The sequence below is a fragment of the Phaethon aethereus genome (assembly GCF_964289735.1).
Source record: "Phaethon aethereus genome assembly, chromosome: 1".
Classification (NCBI taxonomy): Eukaryota; Metazoa; Chordata; class Aves; order Phaethontiformes; family Phaethontidae; genus Phaethon; species Phaethon aethereus.
The window spans coordinates 152,997,364-153,020,042 of NC_138575.1; the positions used below are offsets into that span (position 1 = coordinate 152,997,364).

General features: G+C 37.1%; 1 protein-coding gene across 1 annotated transcript in view; it reads right to left on the reverse strand.

Moving 5' to 3' along the window:
* Window positions 1-380: 380 nt before the first annotated feature.
* SEPTIN10 (septin 10) overlaps window positions 381-22,679 on the reverse strand; it is a gene marked incomplete at both ends in the record, with an annotated part of 28,459 nt that continues 6,160 nt past the window's right edge. Inside the window, 10 exons of the mRNA XM_082015420.1 lie at window positions 381-639; window positions 860-894; window positions 1,611-1,743; window positions 4,488-4,553; window positions 9,891-10,059; window positions 10,873-10,969; window positions 12,495-12,656; window positions 17,757-17,943; window positions 19,420-19,615; window positions 20,507-20,627. Coding sequence (XP_081871546.1) covers window positions 381-639; window positions 860-894; window positions 1,611-1,743; window positions 4,488-4,553; window positions 9,891-10,059; window positions 10,873-10,969; window positions 12,495-12,656; window positions 17,757-17,943; window positions 19,420-19,615; window positions 20,507-20,627 — 1,425 coding nt within the window. The remainder of the gene's footprint in view (window positions 640-859; window positions 895-1,610; window positions 1,744-4,487; window positions 4,554-9,890; window positions 10,060-10,872; window positions 10,970-12,494; window positions 12,657-17,756; window positions 17,944-19,419; window positions 19,616-20,506; window positions 20,628-22,679) is intronic.

Genomic DNA, 22,679 nt, shown 5'->3' on the forward strand with positions numbered 1-22,679 from the left:
CAACAGAAATCTCTGTTTTTCTTTAGTCTCCAGATACACATACACACTTCTCGGAGAACGAGCAGCAAGAGTATATGACAAATATTCTTTAGGAGTGACTGCATGATCACTTTCACACATCAGGAACTGGGAAAACTAATATCCATAATTCAATTGCAACAGGCAGAGCTCACAGAAACCGCCTGGTATAAATCCTAAAAGGAAAACATCAAAGGGTTATCACTGTGTAAGACCTAGCTGAACCTACTTTGAACATGGCCAAGTATTCTTTCAATTGGATAGCCTCATACTGGGAAGGACTGAACCTGATTGTTTTCTCCACAAGTAGCATGGGGGACTTAACAGGCTTTAGAAAACAAAGTATTAAGCTGCCTTCTTATTTAAAATGTGCACCTGAACACCTCGCAGAAACTGCTACATCTTTGCTGGGAGACTGAGGTACAGGAAAGGACATTAATAAATATACACAGGTTTCCAATTTCAATTAAACCAGTGTTTGAATATAAATATGCATGACCATGATAGAATCTGGCAGAAAGTAGATGAGAAGATCCTGTTTTGCCAGTCCAGCTTGACAGGACTAAATCTTCAACAGCATGTTCAAGAAATGTTCCACATCTCCAAATACTCTTAAGGCAGCTGGGAATAGATGAGATTTTAAAAACAAAACAAAGACAACAAAAACACACACACACCCTTTCAAACCTCTCAACATGAGGGTTGAGCTTATATTTAATAACTGAACCTGGAGGTCATACGAACATACATGCCCCACCCCCTCGGGCTGAAAAACAACCCATGGGATTTTTTCCTGAAATCTTAGTTTTTACAGAGCAAGCCATGCAGGAAAAGCACCTACTGTGCTGCTATGGCACACCCATGTTTCTCAGCATACTGCTAGAGAAGATGAAGAAACATGCACTCTCTTACTTCACCGTATCTCCTCCTACTTTATTACTTGTCCTAGCTATCCATCAAAGCCTTTAGACCACAAGCTCCCCCTTCCAAAAGACTGCCATTTATAGAATCATAGGATCATTTAGGTTGGAAAAGACCCTTAAGATCATCGAGTCCAACCATTAACCTAACACTACCAAGTCCACCACTAAACTGTGTCCTTAAGCGCCACGTCTACACCTCTTTTAAACACCTTCTGGAATGGTGACTCCACCACTTCCCTGGGCAGCCTTGTAGAATGTTTGACAACCTTTTTGGTGAAGAAATCTTTTTCTAATATCCAATCTAAACCTTCCCTTGCTGCAACTTGAGGCCATTTCCTCTTATCCTATCAGTAGTTACTTGGGAGAAGAGACCGACCCCCACTTCACTACAACCCCCTTTCAGGTAGTTGCAGAGAGCGATAAGGTCTCCCCTCAGCCTCCTCTTCTCCAGACTAAACAACCCCAGTTCCCTCAGCCGCTCCTCATAAGACTTGTGCTCTTGTTTGCTTCTGTCTAATCAATCTGTTAATCCAGTCAATCTGGGTAATCAATCTGTTTTTGATTTTAAGCATTACTGCCCTCAAAATGTTGGGAAATGATAAATATCAACTAGTTGTGATTTTGCTAAGAACTTAACTGCTCCAAATCTCAGCAGACAGGCATGCTTACTTGTTGCTCTGCTTCTTTCAATATTGCTTCTTTCTCCTTCACTCTCTGCACAAACTGTTGTCTTATCTCCTCCTCTTTTCTTTGCAGTTCAAGGTAGAACTCGTGCCTCTTTGCCTCATAGGCTTCCTGTAGACTGAAGTCCAAAAATGTAAGCAAGTTGCCAGCACGCTGCTTTATTCAACGTGGAAAACCAACAATCTGGAACATTATTTAAACGATCAATATTCATTTGAAATATTAATTTCTACAGCTTCCCACATAAAAACTCATGAACAAATCTAAATAGAAGCAAGCATCTTACCTTTCTAAATTTTTATTTAAGTAAACAGTAGAATTAGTTACACTAACAGCTCCTGGGCAATTTACATTTCAGAGTAAATACAGCACTTTAGGAACCTCATGTTCTATAAGATTTGGGTTATAACTTTCTGCCTCCAACATGTAGAATCTTTTTTCTTTAAGTTACTTATTAATAAGACACTGAAATTGCCAGAAAAATCCTCCAAAATTTCTGCAACGTGAAACATCAGACTTAAAATAGGACATTACAAAAACAATGCATTTGGAGCATTAACAGAACTAATAAACTGATTATTCCTGTATGAAAAAGGAAGGAAAATAACAGCAGCTTCAAAATATATAGCAGTCTCTTTATGCCATGTCAAAATTTAAGTATGTTAGAGTTACATTTATATAGAATAAATACAACTTCCCAAGTAGTTCAACATCCAAAAGATAGGGTTACTTTCCAACATGCATCAACCAAAACCTCAAGATTGCTTGTTTTTTCCTGAATCCTTTCTGCCAGAAGCTAACAGACTGCATATATACCACACTTACATTCGAAATTATATAGGAGGTGTAAATTAGTTCAGATTATTGAGCAAATATCTGGCAACCGAACAAAACAGCAAGTAATTAAAACATTTATTTAACTTTTACATCTATGTCTCCCTTCCCTTTTTTTTTTTTAAAAGTTACTCTACTAGACAATGCAGTACACAAGACAACCTTTTTTCCTCCAAACAACAGGTACTTGAAATTGAGAAACTTCTTTCATATCAAAGCATATCATAGCAAATTAAAAGATACTGATAATTTAGTCATATACTACTGAAGGCTTGACATTTTCAGCGTCTATACTATCACTGCTATCACCACAGTGCTTGCAGGAAATATTCTGCTTTTCAGGGAAAAAGGAACAGAGTCTGTACACAGATGTCTCTCATACACCAAAGAGCACACTACCTTTGAAAAGCTTACCTGCTTAATAACACAAGTTCTTCCAACACAACATTTACCACAAACTTCTCTAAGTCACAAGATTCCAAAGATGCAGAATTGGTGGATCAGAGCTGTGCTAAAGATTGTTACAAAAACAAAAGGATCTGTCCAGTATCTTGTAGGATATAGGACTTATGAATGGATCAAAACATGTATAATGTTCTAGCTCTTTATTTTGGGGCTATTCTCTTACCCCAGTCACCTCTTCTAACACTTCCCGAGTGCTGAGTACTCAGCTTTCTCAGCTATCATGAGTTACTGTCCCTTGCTCTCCATTCTGATGTAAAATAAAGATATACGTATATCAAATATTTAAATTTGCTTTATATTTTTTATACATACACACTTCCATACCAGTTTTTAAGTTTCATCTTTTACTGTTGTTTCTATTAAAACAGTTTATAAATGGAAAGACTTACAAAAAAAGACATCTAAAAACGTCATGATTTAGAGCAGCAGTAAGCTTAAACAGCTCTCTTCTATATTTAAATTTACGATGACTAAGCACTTTCACAATCCTGAAGTTTCTTATTTGTATTCAAAAAATAATGTAAAGAGAGAGAAGAATTATCTTAAAATTGCATATGCAGTTTGTAAGATCTCAAGGTCAGAGCACTTCTCCTGTTCTATCTTATTTGAGCAATACATTGCAATAAAACAAGTTCAGAACAACCTTTCTTGGTTTGGTTTTTTTAATCAGCTGTGAAGTAACTTAGGTTATCCTAAAATTATCTCTACCATGTGAAACGGGGCCATGGTTTTCACAGGGGTATATTAATTCCCACTATTTTTAAGTTTAGACAGCATATGTAATAACCATAAAGCTACAGCACAGGTTTTTCAAGTGCTAGCTATCTCCCTAGACACACTTTTGGGCCCTGTGTCAGTTCTGCTAGCTCACATGGTGCAATAAAGCCGCTAGAGTAAGCGCTAGACTAAGCTAACGTGGTGCAATTGTACCTTCATTTCATTATGTGGACATCTCTAGACTCAACCTAAGCTAGTGTATCAGGTAATAGCAATTTTGTCTTGAAATTAGGAAAAGATTATCTTTGAAGACACTGAATTTACTAAGTAATCAAATTACATGCATAAAGAAGAGGAGAAATAAAAATGTATTTTTTAAATCCTCCCTTCTCCTGACTGAATTGTTCTGGAAGTCGCAAAGACAAAATTAAAACAAACTTTCCTCTTCTGTGTTTGGCATATCAGCAACATAATGATCCAAACAGTCTTTGGTTTTAGGAGGTTTGGGGAGGAGGGGAAAATAGTTCACCAGATCTTAAGCCAATCCTTTCAACATTACCGTGTCCATTGCTCACAGTGAAACACTTTTCTGTTTACCTGAAGACTGCTTTCACTCCTTCTCATATAGCACATTACGAAAATCAAATTCATAGGTTCTCTCATTCTTCTGGGTTGGACCTCTAGAATTTTATACTTCGTACAAAACCACTTGCAAAATTAAGACGTTAAAGATAATTATTTAAATAATGTATTCTTACTGAGGTTTTGGAGGAAGGGAACAGGATTATGAAGAAAAACTACACCTTACTAATTTATTACATACCTCATAACAGCACTACCACCTACCTTTCTACAGAAGCATAGCTGTGACATGCAGTTTGTCTATCTGTGTAAGACTTAGAACATGGAAGCCTAAATATAAAGATGCAAATCAAACATGTTATGTTCATAAATAAAGTCTCTGAAGTGAATTCAGCTCTCAGTGGAACACAATGTTTGTGCGTTTTGAACAACCAAGATATTTACACAATATTTTACATTTTTTTCATTTAAATTTTAAAAAGCTTTCAAATTTGAAAACTACACTTGTAATCGTTTGCATAACATTCAACTATCAATTAAGGTATATCAGAAAAACTAAAAGATTTTAAAGTTAGCCAGTGGCAGGTATGTTAGCATGGCCCCCCTGACTCAGTGAATTATCTAAGTTAATATTAAGCAAGACTGAGGATGTGGTAGATCTATATAATTATCATTTTCCCAGTGAAGGCATGAAAAACAGGTATTTTGGATGTGGTTCAGTCTTACCATAAGGAGGTTAGAATATTTAGCTCAAACGCAAAGGTCTGCAGTTGGACAGATGAACTCCGTTCCCAAGTGACTTCTTAAGAAATCTAATAGCCTTTCAGATATTAGGTCTCCTTTCTTAGAAAAGGCAACCAGAGTCATATCAACCTTCCTCTACATATGAACTTATTCACATTACTGAATCCTTCCTGGTTTTCTGTCATCATCATCAAAACAGAATGAAAAATAAACATTTTTTGTTTGAGAACTGCAAGGTCTGAATATCCCAGTTTCAGGGAGGAATAAAGCATGAGATATATGATTGTTCACATATTGAGAAACTGAGTTGTTTATGTTACAATTATGTTTAACTGTAATTATGATGAAGAACAAACTGTAATTATGAGCATGGAAAAACAACCAAACCAGAGAATGATTAACATCAGAAAATCCAAATATGCAAGCATACAGCCTGAGTGTCAATCTTAGGTTTTTTTCAACAGACCTTTGCCCATTAGTTTTCTTCTTTCAAAACAAGAATGACCCCTTAAGCAACAACATAGCTTAGACTGGAAAACGGACTTACCAAATGTCCAACTTCAAAACAGCAGTAATCCTCATCTCCCTTGCAAACATCTAAGGTTACTAGGCATGTATACATTTACAAGTTTGTTTGGCTGGAAGCACTCTTCATGTCTAGATTTCTGTTTTCAACTATCCCCAATTTTTGCGTTCTGGACATCTCAGCAATTATCTCTTGCTGAGATTGACCTGAAACTAGGAATTCAGGTTCCTAATGGACATTATTGGACCATCAAATAGGCAGGACTAGACCATCCACACAAAAAAAGGTCTATCTTTACTTTTCAACAACAAAGAAATGCAAATTCCAATTTTAAGTATTAAAACATGATAATAAAATGACTTCCTGGATTTTACATCCAAGAGATACTTCATAAAATACATAAATCATCCCCCCCAATACTGTGCTATCCATTGACTTCATTACATAAATTTTGCCATAACAGGCTTTCCAGGCCCATTCCTGACTGGCTGCTTTTCATGGCTTGGAAACCAAATTGTACCTATATGACTAAGTTTAGCCTTACATGGTATTCCATTTATTCCCTGATGCACCGTATGGTGGATTCTTCATTTTTGAAGTGGTTTACCACATGTTATATTCTAATCTGACATGGTAGCATACATGACTGTAATTCTCATGACCTCCTGCAATGATACCTCACTATAAGACTGAACTCTTCCTTTCATAAAAAAAAGGTTTGTGTATTATTTTTGCAAGGTATATGAAAGATATTAAGTTCCAAACTACCCATTAATTTTAGCTATGCTAATTACTGTTATCCAATTTTAAAAAAAGTAATGGTTTGATAAAATACCAGTATAAACCAGGTGTCCTGAAAGCAGCAGAACAGCCCAAATTCCTGTGGATGATTTTATGTTCTATTATCTCAGTGACTGTAATACCCGAAATCCTGCCTTACACCTTTGTAACTATGCAGTTAGTGTCCCTCCGTACTTCCTAAATATTCTTTACTTATTTTAAGTATTCACGTGGATCTTTCACATGTAGTAGCCTTAGCTACTTCCAAATCACCCATGACCTTCTCATGCTACTGCAGTTCTGCCAAGGCTCCCAAGAGTTTCAAAAGACAGTACTTCATTCAGAGGTAATGATTTACTGACAACAAATGCACACTGGCTGGCCAACAACTGGTAGGAGCAGAGGTCTTCTGTTTTTCCTGCAATGAGAACACTAACCATGCAACCCCTGGAAGCATCCAACCCTTTACTGGTTTGAAAATGGAGAGCTGGTTCATAAGTTATTAGGGAGAGACTAACAGATGGATCATGTAAACTTCATTTCCCCTGGAAATCTGGTTAATGAAAAAGTTAATTCTTAGAATGCAATTGCAAATAAACAAATTCAAAAATTATTATGACACAAATTCACAAAAAATATATTAGGGAGTATGTTTTTTTAAAGTGTATACAAGACAGTCACTTCAGACTATTACTATCCTTATTTTCCCTCTTCAGACCTAGTAATTAAGCTGTAAATATATTTTCCCGTTCTGTGCTGAAACCATCTCTTTCCACATCTCCCACTAAAAAACTAAAGCTTGCAAACATGCTTTTTTCACATGTAAGAGTGAAAGCCTTTACGGATGTCTGCCCACAACCTCTCTCACAAGGTCACTGAAAATCCAAGAATTACTGATTTTGCTTTGTAGTGACGTACAATTTTGCATGAATAAACTACTGTTGTACTTTTAAATACAAAAGAGTGGTACAGAAACTTCACAGGCAGCTTTTTCACAACTTGCCAAAAGGCATGTTAGCTACTCAAATGTCAATGTTCAAATGCTACAAACCCCAGTGCAGTAAAATCAGCCAATTATTCAAGCCTAGCAGAAATTGTATAAATTTACATAAAATGACCCAATTCGGATTAACAAATTTAGTACGTAGACAGCTACATCACAGGCACAAAATGTGACTTCTCAACATGCATTTTGATCCTTATTTACACAAGTAGCATGAAATTTTAATCATCAGTCATATACTGCTATGCAATACTAACTATACTTTAAAATCACAGGTCTTAGAATCCATGTGCATATGTTATAAACATCTTTAAGGACAAAGAGGATGACAATTTAGTATCACATTTTTGCCTAGAAGAAGAGGATAGTCCCTATTCTGAAAGATATTTTAATTTACAAGCCAGCAAAATGGGAAGCACTGAACTTCCTCTATGGAAACTGACGTTTTCTACCACGCTGCTGAGGATGACACTTCTCATTGATTCCTCAGTAGCTTCATAAAACATCTTATGGGTAAGGCTACATTAGTCTGCTAATTACACTACATACAGATCCTCTAAATTCTCTCCCTTTTTTCCGGTATCATAAAAAGTCTCTCCCAAAAGACCACATGCTTTGTCTTTCAGACCTCAGTGTCATTCACTATGCCACATAACTGAGGGACAACCACATCCTAGATCCGGTCCCACTTTTCTCTTCCTCTTGCAGTAAATCTGGGAAAAAGTTAATTTTTCTAGTTTCTTATGGGATACCTATTCACGTCCTTCCGAAACAATGACATTTTCCATAGATGCGATTTACCAAAACTAATTAAGTGTACTGTCTTGCCACAAAGCTCTCAATAAACTGACATTTAGTGGGCCATACATAAAAACTACACATCAGAGGGAACTTGGCTTTTCTGTATCTCTAAGCAATCCATTTCAAAACCAGCTTCTGAAGTGTAAAATACTATGACATTCTGATACAAACCTGTCACTTTATACCATTAATAAAATGCAAACTGTTTAGGGGTTTTACAAAAACAATTCTTGTGTTTGTGGAAGAAAACGGTTCTCTGGATGATCATTTTTATAATGTAACTCTTATCTTGAGATGGCTGTACATTGTGAAATTCAAGTTCAGAAAAGCCAAAGGTACTGCAGTCAATATTGCCATGAACAAATCTCTAAAAAAAAGCTTTCCCTAGACAAAGATAACAAGGTATCAGCTGTTAGTGTACGTTCTTAAACTTAAACCTAAACCCAATGAAAAGTCTATGGGCAGTTTCAGTTGGTTTTAAACCTCATTCACCTTTGGTTCTCTATTTATGAAAAGGATTTATTCCTTTCTTGTTTTTTCAAGAGAAATGTCAAGAGACCACCGTGACTCATGGTCAGCTCAAGATCATCTAAGTGAACTAATCTTAAAATGTGCTTTGACATTAAGACTTCAGAAAGAAGTGCCCACATCCAGCATCTTCCTTGGCCACGTTTATCTTATTTAATTATTATTGTTTGAACCATATATAAATTAGACCTAGTCAAAGTGACAGAAACGCAGCTCTGTCAACACACTAAGAGTTACAGTAACTGCAACTGCCTTAGAAATTCTGTGCAAAGTGCAGGTGAAAGTAAAGACTTGAAGCCACTAAAAATAACTACTTGGAGGGAAGCCATTTAAAAGTAATTTATTTTTACCAGACCAGAATGGGTAAAGTCAGTCTGATCACTAAGTAAAACAAGAAGTAAACAAACCAGTTGGTTCAAAGCACTGGAAACTGTTTTTAATGCAAAGTCATATTTTGTTTTCATGTCTGGTATTTCCCACCATGACTATAGAATAATAGCACTTTGCTAAACCATGAAGACTTGAAAAACTCCTGAAGCATCAGTTCTTCCCTATCAGGATTCTAACAACTTACAAAATACAGTCCCATGCATAAAACAACCAAAAGAAGTTGGAAGAGATGACAGAATTGGAAATAAAAGATTAAACAAACTGGATATATAAATTGTAAGTATCTCCTGCAGAGAGCAGCTTTACTACGTGAAACAACTGAGTGTCTCTAACCCTCTGCTTAACTTTCCTTTGGGATCCTCTATTAACTTCCTGCAATCTAGCAAGAGATTTCTTGACCTGAAAAGGCTAGACATTTGTTATTATGGCAGATAAGGTGGGCAGCCAGCAGTGTAACCAATGATTTTGTAAAGCTTTTTGCTTCAGTTCCTTCTGAACTTTGAGTCCAACCAAACCATGGTTCAGAATCACACAGAAAGTAAAAGAGCATGCTAATATATAATGAAAATAACTTAAAAGGCATAAAGTGCATGCACCTGAAGAAAATTGACATTCTCCATGACAAAAATTAAAATCCCCAGGTTTATTCTAAAAGATAAAGGTTTCAGAAATACAACTACCTTGTATGCCTTTAAAGGAACACTCATATAATCCCATATACCTCTCCATGAAGAAAACTGAATGAACAGCTTGTTTACTCCGATTAAAAAAAATAAAAATCTTTTCCTCTTAGAAAACTTGTTCTGTGTATAAAACCTGCTCTGTACTGGGTTGATACGGTCAAATGCGAAGTGAATGGATGCTGAAAGCAAGTGCTGCACATGAAATCCTTTACCTGACTGGTTTGTTCTCGGGACCAATGTCTCTGAAGCCCATCTCTTCCAGTCTGCAGCGTCTGTACAACTCATAGTGTCGTGCATGAGTTTGCTCTCTTAAGTCTTCCATATTTGTGCAAATAAGCATCTCGCGAAGCTTTACAAAGTCACAGTGGTTCTCATTTTCCACTAATCAGTTAAAAGAGGGAGATTTTATTATTATGCACAAGCAGCAAAACTGTCATTTTTAAACAGCGTTGAGATTCATTTATTTTGTTTACTAATTATACTTCCAGGAAAATGTATCACTTTGTTTATTATGCCTCTTACACTTCCTTATAATTTCTAATATACACATTGAAACACTAACTCTAAGTACTGTTGAACTAAAAGAGGGCAGATTTAGACTAGATCTAAGGAAGAAATTTTTCACGAGGGTGGTGAACCACTGGCCCAGGTTGCCCAGAGAGGTGGTAGGTGCCCCATCCCTGGCAACATTCCAGGTCAGGTTGGACGGGGCTGTGAGCAACCTGCTCTAGTTGAAGATGTCCCTGCTCACTGCAGGGGGGTTGGACTAGGTGACCTTTAAAGGTCCCTTCCAACCCAAAATTCTATGATGATTCTATGTTCCAACACATCCGGATTTCCTGTTCAAGTTGAACAATGATAGATTTCTCTCTTTTTTCCCCTCTTCTTTACTGACAATCATAAAACATTCAAATTTGGTAGTGCTAGAGGCACTGCCACCATACTAACCCACCCAAACATTACATACACCATCTCATAGCTTGATTCCAGGGATGCGTAAGTGCTGATGAAACTACCAGTTAGGGCACAGCTCAAGTATTAATTGCTGAATTAACTCCTTAAATTGTTGATCCAAAATACAATCAATATGGCATCCGTGGATAATGGCGTCAGTGAATAACAGCCTCTTTTAGTATTGGTGAATTTTATACTTCAACAACAATCTTGTAAAAATACCTTTGAAAATTCATTTACCTTGTACAATGCCCCAAGGGTACTGACGGGCTCTCACCATTTTGTTTCCAACTTTCACCTCTTCCGTACTTCCTACTACGGCGAATGGCAAATGGCCCTGTAAAAGTCACACCAATATAGCCTTATCTTTCAGCATTCTTACATCAGAACTGAAAAGCAAACACTTCAGAAATAAATTAGGGGGAAAAAACACCACTTCAGGAAAAGCCAACAGGCAGTTTCAAACCAAAAACCACTTTGAAGATATCAGCAGCTAGTCAAACTACTGATACAAAAGTCAAAACCTGGAGGAGCGGTTGATAGACCAGATGTGTGCTGCTAATTCAGAGGAACCTCAACGGGCTGGACAAAAGGGCCAACAGGAATCTCATGAAGTTCAAAGGAGAGCAATGCCAAGTCCTGCACGTCAGGAGGAGTAATCCCATGCTCCAGCATATGCTGGGGACCGACGGTCTGGAAAGGCACTTTGCAGAAAAAGACGTGGGGTTCCTGGTGGACAACAGGTTGGACCTGATTCAGCAGGTTTGCCCCAGGGGCAAAGGTGGCCGACTACATCCTGGCCTGTGTTAGGAAGAGTATCAGCAGTAAATAGAAAGCCGCTCTAGAACGCATCCCTCTGATTCGCATTCAGCCAGAGTTCATAACCCCAGTAACAGTCATGAGATGATCACAGGTTTGAACCCGAGGTATGGTTACTGCTGTGGGCTTGGCCAAATGGCCAGAAATACAGGCTAGGTACTGACCGACTGTGTGCTGACCCACAATAACTGACCAAAAAAAAAAAATTAACTGGAAAATAAATCACTAGCAGAGCATGAAAGGGACAGACCACCACCTTTCCCCACAGAAGGACCTGTTACTGAACGACAGCCTGCACATCCTCGCTCCCTGGCACAAGTGACAGTGGTTGGGACTGCAGAGCCGTACACTCTGCCATACCGGCTCCTCCTCCCTACTTTCAAACCCAGCACATGCAAACATATCTTCACGTGCATCTACAAACATATGCACATGAACAGCAAATACAGACAAAGCAAAGATGTCTAGCTTCACAAGCTTAGTTGAAGCTGGCAGATACTCCTGGGAAGATCTGAAAGGATAATAGTAAAAAAAGCCAGAATTATACCTGACTTTTTGATCCCCAGAGAAGATTTGTCCTAATTTCAAATGAAAGTACTAAGTAAATGGAAAAAGCAGATGGAAGACTTGCTTTCGTAAAGGCCAGAGAAAATTGGAGAAACAAGGCACTTGAATACCGTCCCTAACAGACGTAAGGTAGTATTTGCTGAGGAAAAGAGCAGAGCCAATCTGTCCACCTATGTTAGTAATGATATATCAATTATCCAGAAAAAGTATTTATGAGTGAGAACCTCTTTTCTGTTGCTGAGCTAGAAAAGGAAAAGCCTCCTAGAACAAGTGGTATCAACAGCAAAGGGACAGGAAGATTTGCGAGTAGGGGGGAAAAAATAAACATACAAGCTTTTTAAGGAGGAAGAAAAATAAAGAAACTTGTTACATACAAACCTATAAGCCTCAAGATAATGGTGAAAGAGCAGGTATGAATCAGCATTAGAGAGTGATGCTTTAGTACTGAAATATCAACGTGTTTGTCATTTACTTACATTCATGATGGTATTAATTTTAGAAACGGTTTCATCATCAGTTGGAAACTGGTATATCTGGACGCCATTACTAACTAATTCACTCATGATTTTGTTCTTGAACTTCTGTAGTTCGGTTTTAGAAATGCTGTCTGCTTTGCCTATAATTGGTATAATGTTCACCTATTAATGATACAAATTATATGAAATGTGTAAGACTTCAATTTTGAGGTGACATCTTTTATAAATTAAGTTGGTTGGTGAGAAGCGCTTTAAAAATTGCCCTGCAGTCCAAACTTTTCCATCAATTGATATCAAAGCTTCACAAACCATAAAAAATACATTCACTGGCATCATTTAACAAAATAACAACAAATTATTTAATATACTTCCTTAAAATTAATTGATTCTGAGAAAAGAACAAGGAAGGAGGTCTCATACAATGAAGTACTCAAAAGAACAGCAACACCCACTAACTAAATTAACTCATTAACCATTAACTAAATGACATTAAGTATTTACATCTCTGCTAAAAAAATTGATTGTTTTAGTTTATAGCACTGGGGGACAAGGTGTTAAATGAAAGATGACAGTTGAAAATAGAAAAGGAAACTGGCTACCAGACCCTGCCTACCCCTGAGCCTCCTCCTTGGGTTCCTTTCAGCTACAACACCTCGTTCACCTCACTGCTGCAGCAAAGAGTTTCTCAAGTACTTGCTGCGAGCAGAAGAATGATGATGACTGAGGAATCTTGCTTGCCAGTCATCAGAACTCAAAATCATTCAGAACTCAAAATACAATTCTACTAAGGTAAACTGCCCTAGTTCCTGAAACAGCTACGACAGTAACTTAGGAAGGTAGTAGATGCCAAATTTTTCTTAAAAATACTATCACCGCTCCAAAATTTTCAGAACTAGATACAAAGAATCAATGCCAATGTCCAAATATCTTGGAAGAACAATACAAATAATTCTTCTGGATTTCAGAAGATGAGAATTTTACAGAATTCCTTCATTACAGATGCAAAAAGGAAGGAGACAAAAAAAAAAAGAAAAAGAAGCCCCACACATTCTTTTTATTCTTCTGAATATTCTGTCTGAATGGAAATGCCTAAGCATGGAAACTCAAGAATGGATTCAAAATGGATGTTTTTAAAATAAGTCTTCTGTCTTAAGCAAAATGTCCAAATAAAAAAAACCCCAAACATGCCAATTCCAAAGTATGACTTCTAAGACTACCTGATGATAATCAGGTATAATCAGTTAATTTTGTAGCGTACAGTACCTAAGCACATATGGGGTAAAATATCTAAAATCAAATAAAATGCTAGAATGTTTTTTCTTTACAACTGAATTAATTTAGGATTGTATAAACAATCTATTACAGCTAGGAATAATTCACAGCTTCAATCAAATTAGCTGAAGGACATCAATTTAGGTTTTCTATCATATAGCTTTAAATGGATGGAACACAGAGTCCTCAGAATTAAATTAACCTTTACTCTGTCTGTTCAACATGAAAGTTTTTCAAGCATTCATTAATTAGGAGAGAATTTCTTAGATAATGAATAGCAGAGAAAGACTACTGAGGAGACCAGTAACAAAAGAGATGCAAAATCTCCAGAAACTGTGATTACAGCTATCAACGCTGATGTTAAATCATAACCATTGTATTAAAATTTAAAAGCAATACTACTCTGGCTTTAGATAAGCAACCAAAAAAAGTTATCTTTGCTTAATCTGTTAAACAAAATTAATTTCTCCTTGCAGCATCTAAGGTTTACTTGAAAACTAGTATCTCCATACTTTCATCCAAGAATAATATTCATTGAAAGCACATACTTGTACTAACAAGAGACTTAAATTGTATTGATTTGGAACACATATAGATGTGCCTCAAGTCCCACCGCTCCCTTCTCTGCCTGCTGCTCACTAGGAAACCAACCGACCCCCTTCCTGTCTCTTCCCCAGCTACAACTCTCAGTAAGTAGAAAACTGAATTTTGCTACAAAGCTTTAGGCCATTAATACAGAACCACTTTAACCCCACATAAGAAGTCTTCACTTGCAATAAAACCAACAGTCCTGCCCTTCCCCTTGCCTGCAGCTGCTCCTTACCAGGTAGAACTAAAATCTGTGCAGCTGTCCAAGGAGACAGATTACTTTTCATCTCGATCAGTTCCCTAACCAAACAAAACTCTTCAGCTTTCAATTTAAATCAGTTCCCTTATCTCAGATTAAGCTGAGACTGCCTCATTTAATAGCAATGCAGAACGACCATATAAAGTCACCAGGATAAACTTTGTCCGTGCACATTACTTCTCTGTTTGCTAGCACCAAATCCAACCCTCTGATCATTCTTCTGCCTTGTCCTGGTTTCAGCCAGGATAGAGCTGGTTTTCTTCACAGAAGCCAGTGTGAGACTGTATTTTGGATTTGGGATGAGAAACTGTTGATAACGTGCTGATGTTTTGGGTTGTTGCTGAGCAGTCAAGGACAGTCCAGCTTCTCGTGCTGGCCTGCCAGTGAGCAGGCTGGGGGTGCACAGGGAGCTGGGAGGGGGCACAGCCGGGACAGCTGACCCAGGCTGGCCAAGGGATATTCCCCACCATACGACGTCATGCCCAGTACATAAACTGGAGTTGGCCGGGGGGCGAGAATTGCTGCTCGGGGATGGGCTGTCAATCACCGGGTGGTGAGCAATTGCTGTATTGGGCATCACTTGTTCTGGTACATTCCTCTGTCAGTATTATTATTGTTGTTATCATTGTTGTTTCTTTCTCTCTTTCTGTCCTATTAAACTATGTTTATCTCAACCCACAAGGTTTTTTTTCTAATTCTCTCCCCCGTCCCACTGCGGGAAGGGGAGTGAGCAAGCGGCTGTGTGGTGCTTGGTTGCCGGCTGGGGCTAAACCACAACATGCCTTAAATGCAAAGTGTCACTTCCCCCCTCAATTAGAAGACATACTATTACTCTAACTTAAGATTTTCATGTAACACCACCTTGTGCTAATGTCAAAACATCTGTTGCCCTTTTATGCTATAGAGGAGGAATTAAAAAAATACATATACTTGAAATTATTATTGGTTGGTATCTTGCAGGCTAACTTAAGTGTATCTCTATGAATGAATACAAAAAATTCCAAAGATTCTTTTGGAAGAAATAAAACCCGAAAAATTTAAAACCCCACAAGGTACACTCATGCCATTTCCTGTCTTAACAGTAATCTGTATATAATTCTGCAAGAATGACTTAAAAATGCAGATCTATTAGTTGAATAATCACTAGCTCCCAACAAGAAAGCATACAGATGAAGACTCCCTTAATCTGTCAATAGAATCTGGCTGGTCTGTAGTGATTCAGTCCTAAGCAAAACTACAGAACTTTCCAATGTCTAAAAGCTAGAGGCCAAATTCTTATCTAGTTATGCAATTTATAAGGAACAGAGGAAAATTAATTGCCCACAGATACATCTACTTTTTTCTCCCAGGATTACAGAGTACAGGATGACCCTATCCTATTCCAAGAACCCTCTTTACCTCTAAGCTGTGTAATCTGGTCTTGTTTTGTACCAAGCAGACTGTAACAAAGGCATAACAGTGTACACTTGTGGTGGATTTAGGAAGAAATTGAAGATTACATTTGACATAGATTTATACAGTCAGTGTATGCACGTTGCTGTACCACCTTCTCTTTATGGAATCCCGCGTTCAGCAAACATGCCCAGGGACTTCCACATCCTGGGAAATCCTGAGTTCCAAACTGCCACTAGGAGAACGCAGTACTAAAAGCATCACAAACATGTTCCACAATGCGATGGAAACCAAACTACACTTTTGGTTTGTGTATATGTATATTTCTTTAGTAGAATACATTGCAAAGGGATAAAACCACAAAGTTACGTGCCACCCATGTTCACTCTGAGCCAAAGCAGAACCAAAAACATTTAGAGTAGGTGGCTAGAAACTAAAATCCCCCAAAGCATAATTACTTTTGTTTTATTCTGATGGAAAAATATTTTCTCAGGATGCTGGAACTCAAGGATCTATTTCCTTTTCTTTTGGAAGAAACACCATTTTAAAGGGAGTTCAGTAAAGAGAGGGCATAACCTAGAAAGCCAAGTATTTTTGTGGTTTAACACAACCTCCAACTTCAGAGCAGAAGAATATGCTCCATGAAACTGGCCGGTTTTCTAGTATCAAGGCTCTTTAGCTATCAGTGCTTATTACAGAGCAGTTTCACAAACATTTTAATCTGACATAAGCCAAGACCACAGCAGAAAGAAGGGACCCTGCCCTCCCCTACCTTTGTCCCACCATACCTCCCCCAAATTTGCTCTGTGCTACTGAGAAAGTTCAAAATGCAAAATACGTTCACAAACAAAATTACAAAAATATCAAATGTGCTCATCAATCACAAATATGGAACAGACAGCTGATTTGATCCTTGTTATCTTGAAGAAACATCTCATGAACAAGAAAATGCAGAAAGAAAATTTAGCAGGAGAGGCTCTAGTAAAGCACAAAGAAAAGGGCCAGAGAAAGAGCAAATGCATTTAAGTTTTCAAATTTCTCAAACTTTCAACTAATTAAACCCAAATGATGTAAGGCTTCTTAAAATGGGTTGAACATTCAACTTCATCCAGTTCACACAGGCCCACTACCGGAAGAAAGTTAAGAATTTACAAAGTGCAAGTAATCATACTAGAAACTGCTATTTAAAGCTTTCAAAACAAATAAGGTTAAAACACTAATGCAGTTTATCTCAGAAAAAGCCGTGCTGGCAGGGTGTTCTGTTCACAGCACTTGCCTCTTCAGTTATCTATAACAAAGATCTTCACAGTGCTGCAAAGCTTTTTATATGCCAACTTTCCAGCAGTCCCAAAACTCGATACTGAACTAGAAACAAGCTTAATTAGAAATATTACAGCACTCATGGAGGCTACCCTATTCAATCACAATAAGATGTTAACAGTTTGTTAAAAGTAAAGTTGGTGTCGTTCTAATTTTTAAAATTTTTTTAAACCTTATTGTGCTGCTTTTTTCAACATTCTTGCCAGATCTCAATCTCTCTCTCTCTACCCTTTTGATTTGTAAATAAACAGGTGATGAACTGCTAGCTACTTGCAGAACTGATTTCTTCTGAACTCAAGGTATACCAGTACCAAAAAACATACCAAACCCAAATACACGGATATAGAACTGAAAGCTGGTAGAGGATCTAAAAGTTGCAAGATGCTTCAGAAAATAAGACAAACTCTTAGAACTCTGTTTCAAAGTCTTACCTTGCTGTCTAGGCTTTTCATGGTTAACAAATCTAGGGTTTTTAGGGAATGGCCTGTAGGTGAAATGAAATAGAGGCAGACATGGATGCGAGTATCATGGTAGCTAAATAAAGAACGTTTAATTTTCAGTTCTTCCTGGAGATAGGCTTCAAATTGTGCATCTATATAATCCACTATTGGCTGATAGCTGTAAGAAATAAAATTTAACAACCAGAGATTAGCTAGTCCTAAACAGAGCCAGACTAAGAAAGGAATTCCTCTTGTATTGTTTTGTGGATTTTTGCTTTCCATGTCAAAAGGCTGCTCAAGTATCTACCCAGTACAGCAGAAAATTATGTACACAGTAATCTTAATTTCTGAAAGGCTACTCAAAAAAAGAATCATGCACCTAATACAGATAAAACATTTCTTAGCTACTATTAGTGGAAAAAAGCTACATAAACTTAGTTATTTTAAGAGATCTTCCCAAGAGATGTTTTATAAATTTTTGCAATCGGGCTGTGCAACTGCAGAACTCTTAGATACAAGGAAGATAGAAGAAACTCTTAGATACAATACAAGAAAAGAAAGAACATGCAATTACCAGTACCAAGAAATAGGACCTCCTTTATCTTTTGAAGATAAAGTACTGTACATGAGAGAGCTCTTAAACAATAGACAAAAATTGAAAAGGAGGAAAGTAAGAGAAGAATGTGCATCTGATTTGCAGTAAGTACAGCTTAAGTATACTTTATCCTACTTAAAAGCTGATTATAATCTGCTTTCTGAAAGAAAGTTGTTGCTAGATGTACAAGCAGCATGCCCTTACATTTCTGCTGCTACACAAAGTTTATAAACCAGATCAAATGCAGTCAAAATTCAGAGGCAGTTGTTACATACAAAAATAAAAGAAAGACTAAAAGGCAGCTCCTATACCGCTCATCAAAACCTACTACTTACTTGCATCTCATTCATCCAAGTCACCAGCAGTAGCTATTTTCTAATCATATCATAAGCCACAGTTCTCATGATAATCTTAACATGACTGTCTAACCTTCATTTATAAACTCATATAGCAAAAAGAATTTCTAAATTTCTTTACAATTAAGGTGAAAGAAACAAAATCTGCTAAGAAACAGTTCAATATTTTAAAATCTTCAATTCATAAAAGCAGAGACTCAAAATAAGTTCTGAAAGACACTAATGTTGTACCTCTAAATCTTCTCATTAAGCTGTCCAACATAAAAAACAAAGGCCTTCAGTAATCCACATGATGTTCCTTCCAGTTTAAGGTCTTCAATATGTTCCAATGAAATTGTTAAAAACCCTATAGATCTAATCTATATAATCTACTGTACCTTATAACCTATTTGGTTGTTTAAAAAGTCTCCCGTTAACCTTCTCCCTGCATTCCTCCACCCCAAAAGAAACTCTAGTTACTACTGCACACTTTATTTACACATATTTATAAAATATTATATCATAAAGAAGGGGGCAGAGTTCATCTGATTTCTCAAGTAATTTCCTAGACAAGAAGAAAAATATGTTTGCTTTAGTATACAGAGAAAACAGTTAACCAAATATTTGAAATGTGTGTAAGAGGAGTATTTACTACATCCCAAAGAAAAATCAACTTGCAGTTGAAGACTAAAACTGCATACAATAGCAACAAGTGGGCACTTACCTATCTTCTTTGTTTATCTGGTCACCAAATCCCACTGTATTTACAATGGTCAGCTTCAAAAGAACATTACTTTCCTGGAGTTCGTAAGTCTGGGCTCTAAGTCGCACATTTGGCAGAAAATGTGTTGATACAGGGTCATCAAAATTGGTGTTAAACAAACTGTTTATCAAGGTTGATTTCCCACTTCCAGTTTCCCCTGAAGTTAAACAGAAGAATTGGAGAAAACATTTTGCACATCAAATAAATACCTGCTAAGCATAGAAAGTGTTATCACAGCAACTCAACAACTTTACACAAAAACTTGTCAACTGACTTCTCCATGCAAAATGGTTGCTGGCATTCCTTTTTCATAATGAGCACTAAATATCTTTTAGTTAATTTTTTCAACCTACAGATAAGACTGCTAATGAGTAATAAGCAGAACAGTTTCTTGACACTTTGGTTTCTTTAAAAGTGCAAACTAACTTCCTACAGATTTTAAAAAGCTAAGAAACTTGCTGTGAAACCACAGGGTTCAACACAGGGTTTTTATGGATAAGGGTAAAATACTAAAGCAAACATTTGAGAAGTATAGAAATACTTCCGTACCATCACCTTGGAATTTTAGGATTTTTTGATTGGAGGCTTTTTGTTATGGTAAAAATAGAGTGTAGCCCACTTTACTCAAAAGAATCCAAGAAGCTGTCCATAAATCAATAAATGCATGGCACCCATTTTCAGTCTTCATATTGTTTTTGAAAATGCTAAATATAAAAACAAAGGATGGATGCAAATAAACAAAAATGGGGGAAGGGGTAGAATTGTAGTTCATGCTTAATATTAAAAAAGGAGTTTAACGTTGGACCAGGCTGCCCAGGGAAGTGGTTGAGTCACCATTCCTGGAGGTATTTAAAAGGCATATAGATGTGGCACTTAAGGACATGGTTCAGTGGTGGACTTGGCAGTGCTAGGTTAACGGTTGGACTTGATGATCTTAAAGGTCCTTTCCAACCTAAATGATTCTATGATTCCAACTGGATTTAAATTTCAGTCATTTCCTAATGATGGGTATGCTACTAAAGCCTTAAGCCACCAAGATTCTACTTACCAATGCAAAGAATGTTGAAGCAGAAGCCCTGCTTGATGGATTTTTTAACCAGTTGATCAGGTAAACTACCAAAACCAACATGCCCAGACAAGGATAAGGTTCGATAGTCATCATCATTTTGCTACAGAAAAATAATTTTAAAATATGTTAGTGAACTGAGTCGCAAAGCAATTAGCAATGGCAACAAAGGAACTCTACTAGTAAACTAGAACTCATTCCTTATGATTTACGTGAAACAAAGAAAAGCAAAAGTCTGAAAAAAGATCTGTCAAATCAACTTTATTCCATGATTTAAGAAAACATTCCAATTTACTTTACAGAACTATTTGCAGGCTCAAAGTGAAGTCCACCTTTTGCAGAAAAAAAAAACCCCTAACCATGAAACATGAACAAACTAAAGCAGGCAAGTCCAGCTGAAAATGTAAACTGAAAACTGTAGACAGAAAATAGATCACAGTTGGTTTGCTGTTAGAAATGAAGAAAAAAATATTTTAAAACAATTTAATAAGCAGAATTCGAAATAGAGACCATAATCACAGGAAGGTGTATATTATCAATCAAAATTCAATCTGAGTAGCTTGAATTGAAATTGTTACTTATGGAAAATAATACATTATCTACACACCAGAACTCTAAGAGATATTACATATATTATTAGAATGTCTAGAGGCACACAATCCTCTTCAGACATCTGTTAGCAATCCAGCATCATGACATCAAGGCAATGAGCATACTAAAAATGTTTAAGATTAAGAGGAAATATCTTGGTTCATACAAATTAACTGTATTTTTAAACAAACATTCCATATCAAGAATGACAGGTCCATGCTGTCCTTTCTCTTATGTTTCCAGTCCACGTGCCATCACTGGTTCCTGGGAACAGGTATATAGCCAACAGTAGGAAAATTTTTATTTAACACTTACAAGCCCATAAAAATGCCACCTTCTATCATACGTACGCATAGCAAGTTTCAGAATTCTTGTAGCTAAAAGCGTATAGACATTGCTCACAGCAAATACTCGTCCTCTTCAGTACTTCTTGTGTGGGACTACAGACTGCACTAACTCTCATTTTAGACTATTATAACCGGATAACTCCATTTTAGACTAATATAATGAGGAAAAATGTGTAAGCAAAGTGAACAATTTAAAGAGATAATATGACATCTTAGGGATATAATAAGTGTTCATTCAAAGCACATCTGTAAAAGAAATTTCTCAAGGTATTCCACCATATGGAAATTGCTATTAGAAAGGGCTGAGAAGCGCTGCAAACTGTCAGTGTTCTGCCCATTTAAAGACAAGGGTACGTGAGGCAGAGTGGCAGCACATCTAGCAACTATAGTTAGTCTGATACACAAACCACCTCTACTGCCACCAGTATAAGACCGTTCCTCTAAAACAAACCATCGAGTCTCCACACCAAAAGACAGCACAAGAAGCTGGGCATAACCAGCCTTTCATCTTCATGTCACCAGTCTAAACCCAAACCGTGCTGGGCTACCCTCAAAATGGCTACACAGCTATTTGTCACTCTCCAAGAAAAAACCATAGCAGAAAGACCTTCCAGTCCACTTGGATTTCAGTAGACAAACCACCGACACCCACAGCCTTACTGATCATCCACAAGAGACTATGTCAGGATTAAAAAGTGTTTAGCTGAGGAAACTGGTATTGCAGCTGTATTTGCCGTACAAAGCTAAGTGCAGAAACAGACAACTGGAGTCCTCATAGCCATTAACTCTGTAACTTCATTTGCAAAAGGAAGGGAGAAATTAATTACGATTTAGCAATTAAACTCAAGAGTTTACTGTTTTCTGGAAACAAAAATCAATAGAATCACAGAATCACAGAATCATTAAGGTTGGAAAAGACCTTTAAGATCATCAAATCCAACCATCAACCCAACACCACCATGCCCACTAAACCATGTCCTGAAGTGACTAAATCATATCCTGAAGTGAATAATTAGCTCTTCCACTGTTATATTGGCTTTTTATCACTAAAAATTTGACCCAATTTCTGTGTGAAACAGAGGACAATGAGAAATAATAAAGGTGCAAAACAAGGTGCCTTCTCTGTGCTTTGCTTAGAAAGCTACAGCTATGCTGTAGCTACTTGAAAATTCACATCAGATGTCCAACACGGTTAATTTTTTGTATTTCTAAGTTTC